The sequence below is a fragment of the Cariama cristata genome, unplaced genomic scaffold (genome assembly GCF_000690535.1).
Source record: "Cariama cristata isolate BGI_N322 unplaced genomic scaffold, ASM69053v1 scaffold3143, whole genome shotgun sequence".
Lineage (NCBI taxonomy): Eukaryota > Metazoa > Chordata > Aves > Cariamiformes > Cariamidae > Cariama > Cariama cristata.
The window spans coordinates 32959-50903 of NW_009609959.1; the positions used below are offsets into that span (position 1 = coordinate 32959).

At 35.5% G+C, this 17945-nt stretch overlaps 1 protein-coding gene across 1 annotated transcript in view; it reads right to left on the minus strand.

The window, feature by feature from the left end:
- BRD1 (bromodomain containing 1) overlaps positions 1–17945 on the minus strand; it is a 59908-nt gene that overhangs the window by 19792 nt on the left and 22171 nt on the right. Inside the window, 4 exon segments of the mRNA XM_009697695.1 lie at positions 9191–9295; positions 12867–13127; positions 13931–14243; positions 15075–15203. Coding sequence (XP_009695997.1) covers positions 9191–9295; positions 12867–13127; positions 13931–14243; positions 15075–15203 — 808 coding nt within the window.

Below are 17945 nucleotides of genomic sequence, written 5' to 3' on the forward strand. Positions count from 1 at the left end.
CATAACGAATACAGCTTGGTGGCTCACCAAATAGTCAGTTTGACATGTTTCAAAAGAATGCTTAAGAATTCATCCTGTAACTATTAATTTCCTTCAAAATCTGGGAATAAGAAGTGTCTCTGGATAATTGGATGAGAGTCTGCTAGAACAGCTGAATCTGAATTGCACAACAGAAAGGAAAACTAATCAACATTTAGTAACTACAGCTTCCACAAGATAAGGATTGTCTGTTGCTCTGTGCACTACAACAATAGGATCACTGTATTGTAGGATCATTGTTTAAGACATTTTAAAATATACAAGTGGGAGGCAACACTAGTGGAGGAGTTCAAAAACATTCCAGAAAAATCTGAAAGGAAAAAAAAAGAACATACAAGCAGAAATGTTTCTCAAAAAAGAAAAAAACCCCAAACAAAAAATCCCCCACCCAAACATTTTACAACTTGTTCTAGAGAGTATCAGCTGTTCCAGTGGTACAGGAAAGACTGATGACAATAGTAGTATAGTAGAAAATGTCATTAAAAAGTGGAAGCACAAAACTTGGAAGAATTTAAAACTAACTTTATAAATTGAATTCTCTAGTCAGCTCTAGTTATATGATTTACAACATGTAAAACACATACAGCTGATTGTAAAATACAAGATTTAAGTGCCTGAATCACACATAGATAAATAGTATGTCATTCAAGATCCAAGAAATATAATGACTATAGAAAGTCAGTCATATTTAGGACCATTTACTTCTAATAATCTTGGTAAAGACACTTAAGGAGGATTTAAGATCAGAATCTTTTTTCCAAACATTTTTTCTGAATTATGCAGTAACGCAAACAGTAAAGATCCCTTAGAAAAAATACTTTCTTATATGTTTTCCATTTGAAGATTTCTATTTTCTCCCCTACCAAATCCTGATATAAATTAAAAGACAAAAAACTTAAAAGAGTTATTAAAAACTTAAATCAGGAAGATTATTTTTGTTCTCAACTTATATGATGAAAAAGCATTACAATTATCAATATATTGCATCAAAAACCTACTGCCTAGCAGTGTTTCAGAGCAGCCCAGCAGGACCTACAAAGGCAGGCTATTCCATTTCCTAAACGGAACTAACTACTTCTTCTGAAGGATTTTATACAGAGCTTTTACGAACACTTATTTTTTTCTTCTTTGAAAGTAGATGTCCCCCTGTGATTGTGAGAACACAATTGCTGGGCGTGGCCTCCAAAGAAAAGGAAACAGATGGACAGGTGAACTTCAGAGCTCTCTTATGTAAGCATGCCCAGCAATCCTACTCTACTGAAAAGGAAACAAATCAATTACCATTCATTTATTTACAAAAATCAGTTCTTCATTTGTGCCTCATTCTACAACAGGGAACAGAAACTGAAACTGAAGTTGCCATCTGAAAGAACGATGAAGGCAGAAATGTTTACCAGAGATCTGCCACTCCTGAGATGACATACAGAACAACACAGTAAACTGCAAGTCCTTGAATTAGCCATTTACTTCATTAAGTTACACAGCTGCATTTTTGGACCTAATTTCCCAGGCCTTTTGTATCTTGAGAGGTATTTCACACAGGGAGATGAAAACTTCAACTGATTCAGTAGAAAAGATCCAGTGCTTAATATAGGCATGGAATAGCCTTCTTCTATGTGATAGCTTGCGCTGTACTTGAGGAATCCTTTTAGAGACCGTAACATCACACTAAAAATTTATTCCAGCCTAGTGAAAATTAACAGTGCTTGCAATCCTAAAATCGTCTTCCTGGCTTCAACAAAAGGAGCTGCAAAGATAAAACAAGACGATTCACTGCTCATGCAGTCAACCTGACAGTGCTTGAAGCATTGTCAAGTGAAGATAATCCAAGGCTATTAAACACCAATCCAGCTTTGTTATTTTTAGGCAGCACTGAACACAGAGTTAAAATAAGGCTGACTTGCATATTCACATCTTTGCATCTAGTCAGATGAATCTATAGTATTTTTTTCCCCCCCTCAGACCTAAAATACTTTTATCTTCAACAATATATATTCTTATAGAACTCAGGAGTACTGTGACATTCTTATCAGCTGAAAGTTAGTTCTCAACACCTGCTTTCATCTCCATTTTTTTCCAATGACATGTTGTTAGAAAGTAGTTTCTGAGTGACAGCTGTATTATTACAGTTTTGGAGGGAGGGAAAAAGGGAAAAGTAAAGGAAGAAAAGAGGAAAAAAATGGAAAGAGGAGAGTAACTAAAATGAAGGTGGGGGGAGCATTACCATGTTTAGATAGCATGGCCTGAAAAAGTCGAAGTGAGAGCATGACCAATGAACACTGTTTTGGTACGAAAAAAATAAAAGCAACTTCATTTCAAGTATTTTACCCATTTTTGAGTAATACATGTTTCTTTGTATGGGATACCTTCTTAATGTGTACACTTCCTCTACGCACACCGAAGAAACTATGTCTGGGTACTACAATGGGAAACAGAGGAGAGCTATCAATTAAAAAAGTCCCAAAATATTCAACTGCATGTATGATACAGTAAAAGAGTACATACTACCATAATTACTCTTTATGGAGAACCTCCCTCTATGCATGTAACTACATAATCTGTTCTCATCTGGGGGCAGAAAAAGGGGAAAGGAAAAAAAATAAAACAAACCCACACACAAACCTTTTGAGAAGCATTCATCTTGCAGTTAGTCATATTGTGGGCACTGTTTCCCTCTCTCCCCACTCATAGTAGAATGAGCCCCAAGTCACCTCTATTTTTAATTGTCAGGTTCAGTGCCCAAAGTTAGTGTTGGAATCATTGGATTTGGTTTTATGATCATCCACCTCTTAAATCAGATCTGTAGGCAAGTATGTGGGGGTTGGACTAGATGACCTTTCAAGGTCTCTTCCAACTCAAACTATTCTATGATTCTATGATGTTCCAAAGAGGTCAAATACAATGGTAATCTGATCAACCCTAGTACCTTATCTACCTGATACAAGGGATTTCACAACATCCAGACCTGTGAAGTTGAAGGTAGGTTGTCTATACTCAGCCCCAACACTATGGCAAGTGTGCTGTTAATTCATAAGCATAGCTTAGATCTCCAAATTCACTATTTTTTTTAATACATTCAATAAATCCCACAGTTCTGTTTACCATCTGCACCACACAGAAAAAATAGTGCTAAATGCCACAGATGAAGCGCATAGGACACTATGACTATTTTTCAGAAAGCCAAACCTGGGCCAAAAAATGACCTAAGCATTCAAAAAAAAATGAAATGCCAGAATACAGTAAAAGGTTCCATAATTCCTACAACATCAACAAAAACAGAAGGACATCTACACGTGGTTTTTTATTATTACAGAAGATTCAGTTATCTTAGATAACACAGTAATTTTAAGTTGGGCGCTAATAATTAGAAACTTAAAAAGATCTCAAAAGATAGTACTTTCAAAGAAATCAACAGGTATAAGACTCAAGAAAAATTTCTAAAATATTCACACATATTATAACTTACAGATGCACACATTTCACAAGCCGTGAAAAAGAACAAAACCTCTATTCATCTAATTGTTTGTCAAGCCCCACCGTTCTTGACTCTGTTGCTCCAAATTCCCTCTATTCTAATAATATCAATTAAGAAATAAGCAAGGGTTTTTAAATAGTGAGGAAGTTAATACCATCGTTCTTTAGATGAAATAAAACTAAAAGTAGCATTTATCCTCTTAAATATCATTGCAATTGCTGATTGGTATAAAATAGTTTCCTTCCCCCTCTTTCTGCCTTACACACTTACTTTATTCCATACATATTACAAAAGTCCTCTCCTATCTCTCAAAAATTTTCCAGAAGTTAAATTGGCAAAAGTTTTAGTAGGGCTGCCAGAATTCCTGTCTAAAGCTCGAATGGGCCAAATACAAATAAAGTAATGTAGCATTCAGTTTTTTCCAAATTTCTCTCCTCAGTTTGCCTGATCTTCTTAGCAAGTGGTCAAAGTTTCTCAGTGGCCTATCATCCCATTAAAAAACAAAACAAAAAACCCAAACTTGTCAGAACCAAGCAAAAATGTCCCCAATAATTTTGGTAGTATTCTAGTCAAACTTCACTTTCTTTGCCTCTTTGGTACTTATGAGCTGCTGTGCAGCCCGGTTTTACCCCGACAACTCAGCAGCTGAGCTCCTGTAGTCCCTCTCTCTCTATACTGACAAATTTAACAAGTCAGGGGATAATTCCTTTTAGGTCTTCACCATCTCCAATGCTTTGTTTGTTTGCATATACACCTTAAAATGCTTTACGTTTTGAAACTTCCTGAAGGCAGGCAGTTGAAGTTTTTGGACATCACTATGTGCTTAAATAAATAAATTTCTCATCAGATTTTACACAAAACAACCACTATCTATCTAAAGAAAAAAAGAAAACAAAAAGAATAGTTTTAATTCAAAGTATATGGACTCTGGATCTGTCAGTATATTCAAATTACTGCATTTTACTCATGAATATATGTATACACTATCATTCTTGTCTATGTTAACCAGACAAGTAATTATGCCTATTTGTTTTTTCACTGAGCAACCTCTACTTTAGTTTGTTATCTACTTAGAGGAGGTAAGTTATGTTCTTAGATATGCATGTTTTACTTTAATTTCTTCTATTTAGAGAACAGTAATTGAATAGTGCACATATGAAGCTTGACTTTTAATCAAGTTGGCCTGTGTTATCCAGAGCGCCAAAGACTGATTAGAAATCAAGTATTGAAGAATTCAAAAAAACCTCTGTGTTCCATTTTACCCCAGATATAATCTCTATCCTTATCACTCCAAATAACATTCTATCAAATGCAAATGGAATTCATATACAGGTTACTTGCAGACAGTTAAGTGCCACCAAACATTTTGCAGCCATCAGGCAGAAACAAAGTCAGACCAACATTTACTAATAGATTTAATAAGGTCATTATACAACAAATGTAATAATATATACTTTGCATGCAGTTGTATAAAGAAATAATAAATTCCCCCGCCTCCAAAAAACCTCTGTGCTTTTTACTGTATTAAATACTCTATTTCAGTGATCCATGTTATAAATATTTGTTTACATCTGTTTCAGTGACCTGAGAAAATTTCTGTAGCTGGAAGCAAGAAGAATACTAAGTAAATGATATGTTTCACTGAAATTTTCTATTACTGCTATCTAGCCAAGAAATAACAGAAAACAAACATAGTGCACTATAATAATAATTATTTGCAATTCTAAGATAAGTTACAGTGATTGCTTTAGGACAGTATATTCTAAATAATTAGTTTCTAACTGAAATACAGGGCACCACAGTAACTGTGAATTACTATCCTAAATTTAGAAAGCTTAAAGGTGACTGATAAAACCTAGGACAACATGAAAATTTAATCTAAACCTAAGCCAGCACTTGACAATGCTCAAAAGGTATCTTAGAACAGTCATTTGTTCCAGGAGTTTATCTTACCTATACACAACTGATAGAGGCAAATTTGTAAATGGTCAGTAAAATCTACCTTCTATCCATTAATCGGTTTTATTTTGCTCAGCTGTAATAACTGTACCAACTAATTTCCTGTAAAAAAGGATTAATCTTCGTAACAAAAGAGCAAGGTAAGTATACAATGGATATTTTGAAAAGGTCATTGTACTTGTCGTAGTTAAGATTTGACATGTCTGAACTTCAAGAATCATATATCAGCCTCTGATGTGAACAAAATTTTGTAAGTAAAACCAACCTATCTTCTTTTTGAAATTGCTACGTATCATATGAAGCAAAACCTAGATACATCAAGTACGTATACAAGATTTTTTAAACACATCTCTCCTCTATGTAGTTGTCAGTTTGCACACAGCAACTATGGAGAAAGATGTGCTACCTATGTACGTGATAATGTCCTAGTAGAGCACTAGGAAATTAAAATTTAAGGTTACATAACACTGCTTCATATTTTTAAAGCAAAGATTCACACATAAAGGGAGGTCAAATTATTAAAGTGAATCCTTTCAGTTCCCTTTTAAGGTTAAGTCATGTTGTACAATAGCCTATTTCTGAAAAAAGCTAGTATTTCAATAACTATTCTGTATATGAAAACCAACAACATATGGGTCACCATACTTACAAAGCAGTGTGCCAATGGATCTTGCATGTGTCTTTCTTGAAACTAACTGGCAAGCACACCAACCTCAAATGTAGTTCAAGAGAGCATAATAAAAGGCAGATTCTGAGAATAATGAAACATCAGACAAAATAGATGTGGTTTTACTTATCTAGTTAAGTCTTCCTTTGGACTTCTTCATGTAAGAATACATATGAGTGACATGAAAGAGGGAAACATTGAGAAGATTGAGCAAGGTGAAGGACAAAATAACAAGGCATCCTTAATATGAATAGGTAAGGAAGAAAAAAAGATGTGACAGTGCAGCTCTCAACCACTCTGAAATTTCAATGCTTTGTTTATTAAGCAAAATCCTTTTTATTTACTTTTTTCCTATATCCACTAGAATTGAGAATATTTAACACTCATACCAGTCAAAGAATACTGTGCAACAGTAATCCATTTTCAACTACAGTAATTGCTCATGAAGTTGGTAACTCACAAGAACGCATGTAAGAAGCCTGAATCACGCCTTTTCTATCATGGTATGGCTTTGGAAGGAAAAACTCATGTCTGCTGAATTCTTTTGAATAAAACCATTTCTTACCAGCAGCACGAAATTAAAATTTTGTGAAAAATAACCAAATAGGAAAAAGAAAAAAAATTACTATTGTATACATAATCTCATTTATTTTTATCAGACATCTGCATGAATTGCACCAGCTTTCACATGCAACAGTAAAACAATTTAACTAGTTTTAAATCTTGGAAAACATCTGAGTTTTGTGCTGGTTTCCTGCCGAATTGTAGCTCAAAATAGCTGCCAACTGCAAATTGCTTAAATTAGCGTGGAGACATAAGTTTGAAAATAACATGAGGAATAAAATTTCCAACGTGAAGTCAAAATGTTTGGTTGCAAATGGAAAAAGAATCACAGGATTAAGTTTTGATAAGCTGACAAATCTGTATGAACCATATATTCTTAAAAAACCATGTAATATTAAAGAATAGCTGGAACACCTTCAGCTGATTTTAATTTGGCTAAAACATTTCAATTCACGTACATAGTCTCTTCTTGAACAAACAAAAAGTTTAAATATAATAGCCCCCTAAGTATTAGTTCTACATAAACATATTTTTGTGTGTATCTTCATTAGCTCCAGGAAGAGGCTACAGAACTTTAAAAATAATAATAAAAAAAATAATCTTTCAACCTTTTGGATTTTATTCTTGTTACTAGCCTACACATTACATTTAAAAAAAAAAAAAAAAACAAACACCAAACTGGAAATTCTGAAATGGGAAGAGTACTAAAATTAAAAGAAACTATCCGTAATTGTTTGGTTTTTGGTGGGGTTTTTTTGGGTTGGCTTTTTTGTTTTTGCCTTTTTTTTGTTGTTGTTTTTAAGGTAATCAAAAGTGTATTTGCCCAAACTCCACAGAGGGAAAAGGAACAAAATGACAGATTTAAAATGTGTTCAGAAATTCGGTGGGTGGGTTTTTTTCTGGTCAAGAATTAAGTCAGTTTTCCTGTATAATAAAACTTTTTTTGCCCCCCAAAGAAACAACTCACAATGTTTAAGACAAAAATTTCAAGGAATTAGTACTAATTCCTGGTCTGATCTAGCACAAAACGGTTCACTGTGCATGTGATATAATGCAATCGGTGTAAAGGTACATAATGAAATTATCTAGACTACAGACTGGTAAATTGGATACTTGGAAACCAAAGCTTTTAATATCATTAATGAAGATTAAATAATTTCTATCATCACACTACCTTCACAGGATTCCTACTTCAGAATTGAAGTACCAGATCAAATCTACATGCTTTTTCCAAGCTGTTATGAAAAGGAATGGAAACTGCGGCTTTCCAAAGAGGCAAAACAAACAAAAATATAAACAAAAAGACCCCTCCATACCAAATCTTACTTATCATTTTCTCATGCTATGATTCCAGCATTAGCATAATTTTTCTCCTCAGTTGATCATTAAAAAAAACCAACCCTAAACCCAAACCAAGAAAATACCCCCAAAACCAACCAACCAACAAAAACCTACAAACAAAAAAACCCGCCAACTCCAACTAACCAACCCTCCTTCCCCCCCAACCCACAAAAAACACAAACAGCTTTTGGAGCACATCTTCACAATAAATGTTCAAATTAAATTCCTATATCTTTAATTCAAAGACATAAAACCCCACATGCTCTTTTCATACCTGCATTGTCATATCAACATGACAATGAAACACAGTATTTATTTCAAAGGTAATATAAAAGTCATAGCAATGGCCACAGATAACATTAAAGAAATAAGTAATTTCCTTATGCTGCTGTTCTTCCTCAAAGAGCATTTCATTCTAACTTCTCCAATAAATAGAACTATGGTTTGCTATCTTCAACTGTACTGCACCAACGTACCAAGAGAACATTTTTTAAATGTTCTTTAGACAAGTCTCACTAAGAGCATAACCTTACACTTAGATTCTTCAATTTTATTTATTTAAAGTGCACAGACTGAAGAAAAGAAACACAGGAAATGCCATTGTACTTTGGGATTTTAACACTTCCATAAAATACATGGGTATACAAAGCACCTCATACACAGTCATCAGTTTCATAACGTGAAAATATGCTTGCAGTAACACTACAGCAAAATGAAGTCATACATGGAACATGTATTTTCCATGCACTTTCTTACAAGAGTTCTAGTTTCGGCACCATATATCAAGTTTCCATGTAATTTAATGGGGAATTTCCAAAAAAGCAGCTGATTCACCTTTCCTATTGGTTGCAACAAAAGGAAATAGAAAACAGTTTAAAAAAAAAAAAATCACCCATCCATACATCTAAACTTGGAAGATCCCATTGCTAAAGCGAAAACTGTGACAAAGTAAAACTTGGTTCACTAAGTCCAATTGTATAGGGCCAACACAAAAATGAATCAGTAATTTTCTGAACTGTAACTACTCAACTATGAGGAAAAACTGTTCAAGTGCTAAAATCTGAACAATTACATGTATGTCAAAAAATTAACAGCTATGTTAACTTTCGAGAGGCATCCATTCAAATAAGTTTTGTAACATTTACCTGTATCCAAGCGTTTTACAGGGGACTCATCATCAACCTCAGAATCTCCACATGCACTCCTTGATCTTTTCCTTGGGTGCAGAAGTGTCTCCAACCTTGGAAGGACTACAGACAAAAAGGTTTTGGTCCCTAGCTGTGGAGAAGTTGGCTGGGTTTCAGTGTTCTTTGCAGACTTTTGGGGGCTTATACTTTTCGATTTGCAGAAGAGAATGGATGTACGTCTGTTTACATCAGTTGATGACTCAGCTACAGCAGAAACAGTCGACTCATTGAGATTACTGTCAAGTAAGTGTTCTGGAGTGTGTCCATTTATTTCTTTCTGAATGGAAGTGCTATATAATTCATTATCAAATTTTACTCTTTTGTAAAGCTTACTCTGCTCTGGATTGAGTTCTACTGGTTTGAGGGTTGGTGGTTCTGAATTAGTCTCCAAGTTTGAAGGAAGAGGTAATGCATCTGATGGTTCAAGTTTAGGGGGAGATTTATCTCCTGAAAAAATTATAAATAGAGTGTGATTTTTGAAAACCTGTAGTTATAAAGTCTATTATAAAACTCACTATAAATGTGCAGCCCACCAAATAAATTGTTGTTTGGAAACAAAGCATAACATTTTAAAAACAAACCTTGTCTAGCAACAATCTGTCCTAGTTAGTAGTTCCTACTTTTATACGGGAAAGTAACAGGGATAGAAAAGTAGGTGTTTATCATTGGTGTTAACAATTTACACCTGGATAAATACTTTTTACTTCTCATGCAGTTATGTTAGTTTCATTAACTAAGAAATCTATTTTTTTTAAATAGAAAGTTGGGGTGGTGGATGATTAGCTGTTAAATGCAATTACACTGCCATTCAAGTCAAATTTTTGATAATATACATTTTATCTATTTCACCTTATGAATGTTCACCTTAGCTGCCTAAGACAAATTTTATAAGTATTAAAAAACGTATTTGTAACCTGATCTACTAAAGTGAGCTAAAATGTGTTAATAAATTTACAGAAAGGCAAGATTTGCAAAGCTGTTTTGCAGTTGTGGCTAGAAGTTTTATCTACCAAAGAGAAAAAGAAATTTTAAGATTGTGGGGTGGAAACACCCCCAAAGTCTTGCAGCTTGATTAGCCACTAGTTGACAAATACACATTTGACAATGCAGACTTGATAGGAGAAATCAGAAAAACCACCCTCTACCAATTTTTCTTCCTCCCCGCCCCTCCCCCCCTTTTTTTTTTAAAAAAACATGATCATGTCCCAGTCAATTTCAGTAATTCCATGCTGGGAAAAGACAGAGATATAACCGTGAGCATATAAAATTACTTTCAATTTTTCATCCCAAGTGATGGGAAAGAAAATAAACATTCTACTGTTCCAGCATTCCCAAGTACAAGTAGGAGGACTTCCTAACCCAACTATCAACTCAAAAAGATGTTAAAATCTTCTTTCTAGTTTCCAAAATAATCTTTTAAAACATAAATTAATAAGAAGAAAGAAGATGCTTATTCTAGAGTAACTCTATGAAACCAATGTAATATTTATACTATCACATGAAATCTTAAAATTTAGTTTAATTTTTCTATGCCACCTGAAAAAAAGGTGTAAAAAACCCTGAGGGTTAAGCCCTGTATTTGTAGTGGATTAAATATTATCTCTACATTGTTTTGGGTTTAGCTCAGCAGTGCTTACTTGGAAAGCAATGACTAAGTGCAGAAAAATCTCTGCCCCATTGTTTATGGTTTAATCAAACAATAGCACAGTTCATATTAAAAATATACTGTTAAAATGAACCGTGACTATGCTCACATCCTTTGAAGGCATACAAGTATTAGAACTGGTAAATAGTATTACAGGAAGACGCTTACAATGAAATACAGTCAGATAAGCACATTTAAAGTACCATCAATTAGAAAAGCTTGTGGTTTAGAATGTCCAAGGTGACTGATCTTTGTGAACAAATTCTGATTTCCTTACAATTGATTAGAAATTATTTATAGAAAGATTTAAGCACAGAAAAACACCTGAGAACTATACAGAAACGAAACCTAAATTTCATGGGGTTGTTCTGGTAGCATATTTTTCACTTGATCAGAAACTGAAAACAGAATTGCAACAGGGTAATTCACGCCTGTAGAGATCCTGGGGACAGGGTTCTACTACTTTCCTCATCTTTCTTTTTGGCAATTTCTTTTCTTTACTCCTCTAAGTACCTTCCATTTCAGAAACGAAATTTGAACTAATGACTATTACTCTTCACTACATCAGAATTGTAACAACAGTGCCAATCAACTCTAGATCATGCTCCTCGTGCTTTTTTTAAAAAGCCTACTGTAAATATAAGAAAACAGCTACTGCTCACTTTTGGACTATTTTTTGCACAACAGCTGCAGTGAAAGGCTGCATCATAAAAATGTTAAGCTACAAGTAAAAAAAGTTAGTGTATCCATTATCTGCCAGAAACTACATTCCTAAAGAACTATATTCAGTAGTATCATCCCTTGAATATCAAAAAAACCCCAAGTTAAAAAAAAAAACCAAACCATTAAATGTTTTAAGAATATTTAATGGCCTCAGAACAAGATAAGCATGCTGATTCACATACGCTTTTTCTACTATTGTTGTTCAAATCTCAAGCAACTTGTACGTTTGAAAAGCATTGTCTTAGTCACACTAAGAATTAAACACCAAGTTGCTGTTTGAATGGCAGTTAAGGACAGTCATTTTCCTGACTTCACCTTTCAAAAATTTTGACAGCATCAAGCTGCACTAGACACAGACTGTTTTATTTATGACCATGCTTCCATTTTCCCTTGAGCTCTTTCCTCCTCCCATTAAGTGCACTTACTCAAAATTAAACAGGTCTCTCACTCTCCTGATGAAAAAAACAGGTTAGCTTTTCAGAGAAGAGCTGATTGTGAAACAAACTCAACAGAATTTTTTTTGAGAGACTAGATTTTCTTTGCATCATTTAAGAATAAGCAATAAAGACCTCAATAATTGATTTAAAAGCTAAAAAGGCAAATACGATATTCAACTGAAATACAAAGTTAGGTCTTCCTAGTATACTGCTCTCACTGAAATAAATGGGAATTTGCCAAGAGTAGATGGAGTTCCGAGACTAATGTTTTGAGGAGGAAGAGAAGCACAAGGGGAAGTTTGTCAAGTTCTATCAAGTTAGATTTTAAATAAATAAATAAATAAATAGAACCCTGATCCGAACCTACCCTCCACCCTCTCCAGAGTCTGCAGTACAGAACAAAAATAATAATTTAAAAAAAAACCAAACAAAACTACAAAAGACAGTAGAATGACCAGTTTTCAGCATCATTGACCCAGGCTCACATGATCCCCAATGCATATTTTGGCATTTAAGTGGATTTCTGAAGGTACAAAGATGCTTTCCATTCAGGCTTTCCCCATTATTTTTGCATGAGATTGATTGTACTTTCCTTTCTTAACACCTAAAGTTTTAAAAAGTCTTGCTACTGTGAAAAATAATGGAGGGAGGGTTTGTTTAAAAAGATCATTCTCTCATTCTTAAAGTATTTGTTGTGATTAAGTGTCTATTTGTCCATTTTAAAATTAAATATAGTATTCATTTATTACACTCTTTAATTCATATAACTAAAGCACCTGACTAAACAGGTTCAGAACAGTACTGATTTAATCATGGTTTAAAATCTTACCTTCTTCTTCTCCGTCTTGTTCTAATGCTGCACTTTCTTCTTCAAAACTTCCAATACCTGACTCTATTTGAGGAGCTTGGTTGTGCTGCTGACTTAGTTTGTTGCGAATAATGCTGATTTCTTTCTTTAACAGCTTTGCTCTTTTGCTCCTTGACCCACTGGATTTCATTGCACAGGTGAGATCAAGTTTTTCTAGCAACTCTCTCAGCTGTTCCTCCAGGGACATATGCGCTCTGTTTGCAGGATTCAGTAACCTATCCACTGAAGTCAAAATATGTATAATTGAACACGTGTTAGTGTTTGCCAGATTAGTAACACCAACAGAAGGAAAAAAAAAAAAGCTTTCACTTGCCAGAATTAAAAAACATCAACAAAAAGCTACTTAGATTACAGTCGTAGTAGCTTCACCATTACCAGTGAAGAAATGTTGAAATGAATTCCTACTATATAATTACTGTTCTTCTTGATCATCATTTTGCTCAAGAAAGCTAAGTAGTACAGCAAAGAATGAAAAGGTCAGAAGGAAGACATAATTAATCCTTCCTACCCTAACAGATGATTTTCTTTTGTCCAAGAGAAGGGCAAGATTATGGTTATAAAAGAAACATGTTAATTATTCTCCTTTACTGCCAAAACCTCAGAAAACTGATGTGTATGTCAAAAGAAGTCATTTTAATTCCTAGTATTACAAACGTGCTTGGTTTTTAATTCAGTAGGTTAAGAATGTGCTTAAGTTTATGAGCACTGGTAGTCATTTTCCTTGATTTCCAAGCATATAGAATTCATGTGAAAGTAAGAGCTCAATTTAAAAACCTTTTTCATGTATCTTGTTAAATTAGGCTCGGACATTGTCAAAAATCAGAATCTGGATAACCCTGTTTTATGACGACAGATCTAGTAGAATTGAAACACTTGAATCTTTCAAGCAATGTTTTTAAGTGGGGACAGGGGTAGGGAGGAATGTAGTCAGCAAACTGAACAGCAATCTTAAACATCTGTATGGAATGTACACACTGTGTGTAATGAAAAATGCAACTTTTAAAAATAATCCAAAAACATCTTACCATCTTCCCAAGAGAAAGGCTGGGGTGACTCAAGTTTAGGTCGTTCAGGTAAGTGCATTCCAGTTTCATTATTAAAACCGATTCCTTCAGCATCTCGCCTAGCTTGCCTGAGAACTACACCTCCTTGATCTCTTAACCGCACTGCAGCTCTATAGAATATTGTATCTTTTGCATTGTATTTCATACAGTTATCTATGATAAGATTGAAGTCTTCTTCAAACTCACTGAGGTTTTTATAGCCTTGAGCATCTAACCGTTTTCGCATGGTAGAGAAATCCATAGGATGCTTAATATGATCCAAATAGTCTGGAACCTTCGAATAAATATTTAAAACACGAATGGGTAAAATTATCTCAGTACAGACAAAGCAACATTAGCTATAAACTGATCCGCATTTTTAAACATATTTTGTAACACCTCAAATCAAGAACTTCAAAATATAGCTTAGAATTGTACATCTTGATATTGCAAATGTTTGCACGCCAACAGAAGTTTACATACTCTAAGATTCTGCATCTTAGGTAACAAGTTGGAGCTCTACTAACAGATGCTGAAACTACATGGTTTTAGAATTCTGTCGGTTTATGTACATATTATACATGTATTTATGCATATGCATACTTATAAATTAATGTATTTATACATATGTACACATATAATATATATGTGTATGTAGAATATGCACACATATATACATACAATTTATATAGACACGTATACATGTCTACATGTTACTTATACATATGTATAAATGTGTTGTATAGGTATGTATGCAGACAGACATATATGCACACTCTAAGTTCATCTAGTTTCTCAGTGAATAGAAAGGAATTTCACCTGCAAGTAAGAACACAGTATCCACATTCCAATTTTTAAGACACTCTTCGAGTTTACTTGATCAAATAATCTTATCGCAAAAGTTCAATATGTACCGATGCTATGCCATAGAAGTATTTCCTAGAAATAATTCTGGTATGAGCATAAATAGACTTTCATAGTAGTAAGTCATAACTTCTAACGCAAATTATCAGAATAAAGATTAAAAGGTAACACTGCTCTCAACTCTGTATGCAATGATTTGTTTCCTGTACTTAGATGCCACCAAGTTGTATCTAAACATAGGGAAACGCAGCTTAAAACATACCTCTTTAAGGTTCACTGGCTGAGCAAATATACGAGCAGAATCCTTTTCCTGCAGCTGATCCAGAACTGATCGCAGAAGTACAGTGAATGGAGTAAGCTGAAGTTCCATAGCAACCTGCTCAATCTTGACCTAAGGAAGCAATAATTATTCAATTGAGCTTTTTTCATCAAGATACTGTTCTAAAGTTGTTTTGCAGCATAGTAAAATACTTCAGATATGAAACACAATATAAATATATTTAAGTTAATGAGTTCAACATTACTTTCAGCTGATGACTTTGTAAGAAAAAAAAAAAATCACTCTTATCCCTTCATTATAGACTTAATTTCAACTCCAGCTTCCCAGAACTCAAATCTGTATTTTATCTATAAATGAATTTTGTTCCATTTTTAAACTGTATTTCTTTTCTTTGAAAAGATGTTACAGGAGAACAGCTTCATATTTTTCAAAAAATGCAAAAATAAGAACAAGAATTTAAAGGTAGCATGTTTAAAATTACACTTCAGTTGTAGTGCCGTGTTCAAAGTGTAAAAAGATGAACACTTACAGACTACTTTAGACCAAAACAAAGAGTAATTTTAAAGACAATGTTCTATGTAAATTCCAAGAAAATAATTAAAAAACCCAGAATCGACAACATTTTCAAATACTTGATCATCCTTCAGAATGTTCCTTATTTTTGACAATATTACAACTCCTCTATAGTTTTATTTTCAGGCCATTTAAAGAGTTATCAACATTGAAACAGCCTTGCTACAGCAAAAATAATTTCTTAATAACACATTAATGGTGTGTGTGCATGCATGTAAAATAAACATGCAAACATAAACACACATAAAATACATGTGTATAAATAATAAAACATAACACATGTGTATAGCAAGTGATACATGAATGTACAGGAATGATGCATGGAATTTCAGAACGCACTCAAGAATTACAAACTCTATTAGCTTGCTATGAATGTTCACATCTTGCAAAAATCAAAAACGGAACAGTGTTTTTATAAGTAAAGACAATTAAAGACTCAAATGCCAACATTTTGCTTTCACAGTTTTCATATAAAATGTTATCTTTCTGCATTATTGCTTCATCAAATCTCTTCTCCCAGCAATGTTAACTCTACAATGTCATAGGACTTAAGATGCAGCCTTTTTTTTCCCTTTGTTTGGTGACAGAAGAATAAAAATACTACTCAGTATAGGCACCTGTATTCAGAAAACGTGAAGAGATCAAATTTTCTACAGTTCTTCAGACACCAGTTGTCTTTGCAAGTCTAACAGAATGGCTTGTTAAATAATTTCTCTACACCAATGCACGCAGCACAGGCAACAAACAGGAGCAGTTGGAGGCCACCATGCTGCTAGAGAGCTATGACTTAGCTGCCATTATTCAAACTTGCTGGAATGAATCTCATGACCAGAGCATGGCTATCAATGGCTACGGGCTGTTTAGAAGGGACAGGAAGGAAGGAGGAGTGGAGGGGTTGCCCTCTACATCAAGAAATGCTTGCATTGTGAAGAGCAGTCTCTGAAGAATAGCCACAAGCAGGCTGAAAGCTTGTGGGTAAGAATTAAAGACCAAGGCAACAAAAGGAGCCTTGTGGTGGGTGTTTACTACAGGCTGCCTGATGAAGGGGAGCCTATTGACAAAGCTTTCCCTCTCCAGCTACTGGAGGCATCACGCTCGCAGGCTCTCGTCCTGCTCGGGGACTTCAATCACCCTGACATCTGCTGGAAAAGTAGCATGGCAAGATGCAGGCAATCCAGGAGACTCCTAGAGTGCATGGAGGATAACTTCTTAAGCCAGGTAACAGACAGTACCTACCAGAGGGGAAGAAATACTGGATCTGTTGGTCACCAACGCAGGTGAGCTAATCAGAGACACCACGACTGGAGGCAGCCTGGGCTGCAGTGATCATGCACTGGTGGAGGTCACAGTCCTGAGGGAACTGGGTCAGGCAGAGTAAAGTCAGGACCCTGAATTTTAGGAAAGCCAACTTCCAGCTGTTCAAGGAGACAGTCAATAGGACCCCCTGGGAAACTGCCCTCAGGGACAAGAGAGCAGAACAGAGCTGGCAGATCTTTAAGGATGCTTTCCATAAAACACAAGAGTTCTCAATCCCCAGGTGTAAGAAATCAGGAAGGCAAGAGACTGGCATGGATGAGTTGAGACCTGCTAGTCAAACTAAAGGGCAAGAAGGAAATGCATAGGCAGCGGAAGCAGGGACTGTTAGCCTGGGAGAGTACAGGGACATTGCCTGGTTGTGTAGGAATGGGGTCAGGAAGGCCAAGGTGCAGCTGGAATTGAACTTGGCATGGAGCGCACCCTCAACAAGTTGGCAGACGGCACCAAACTGAGTGGTGTGGTTAACACACCTGAGGGAAGAGATGCTGTCCAGAAGGACCTAGACAAGCCTAAGAAGTAGGCCCATGTGAACCTCATGAGGTTCAACAAGGACAAGCACAAGGTCCTAGTTGTGGGTTGTTGCAACCCCTGGTATAAATACAGGCTGGGGGATGAAGGGATTGAGAGCAGCCCTGCCAAGAAGGACTCTGGGGTACTGGTTGATGAAAAGTTGGACGTGAGCCAGCAACATGCGCTGACAGCCCAGAAAGCCAACTGTATCCTGGGCTGCATCACAAGCAGCGTGGCCAGCAGGTCGAGGGAGGGGATTCTGCCCCTCTGCTCTGCCCTGGTGAGATCCCCCCTGCAGTACTGCCTTCAGCTCTGGGGTCCTCAGCACAAGAAGGACATGGACCTGTCAGAGCGAGTCCAGAGGAGGCCATGAAAACGATACAAGGGCTGGAGCACCTCTCCTATGAAGACAGGCTGAGAGACTTGGGGTTGTTCAGCCTGGAGAAGAGAAGG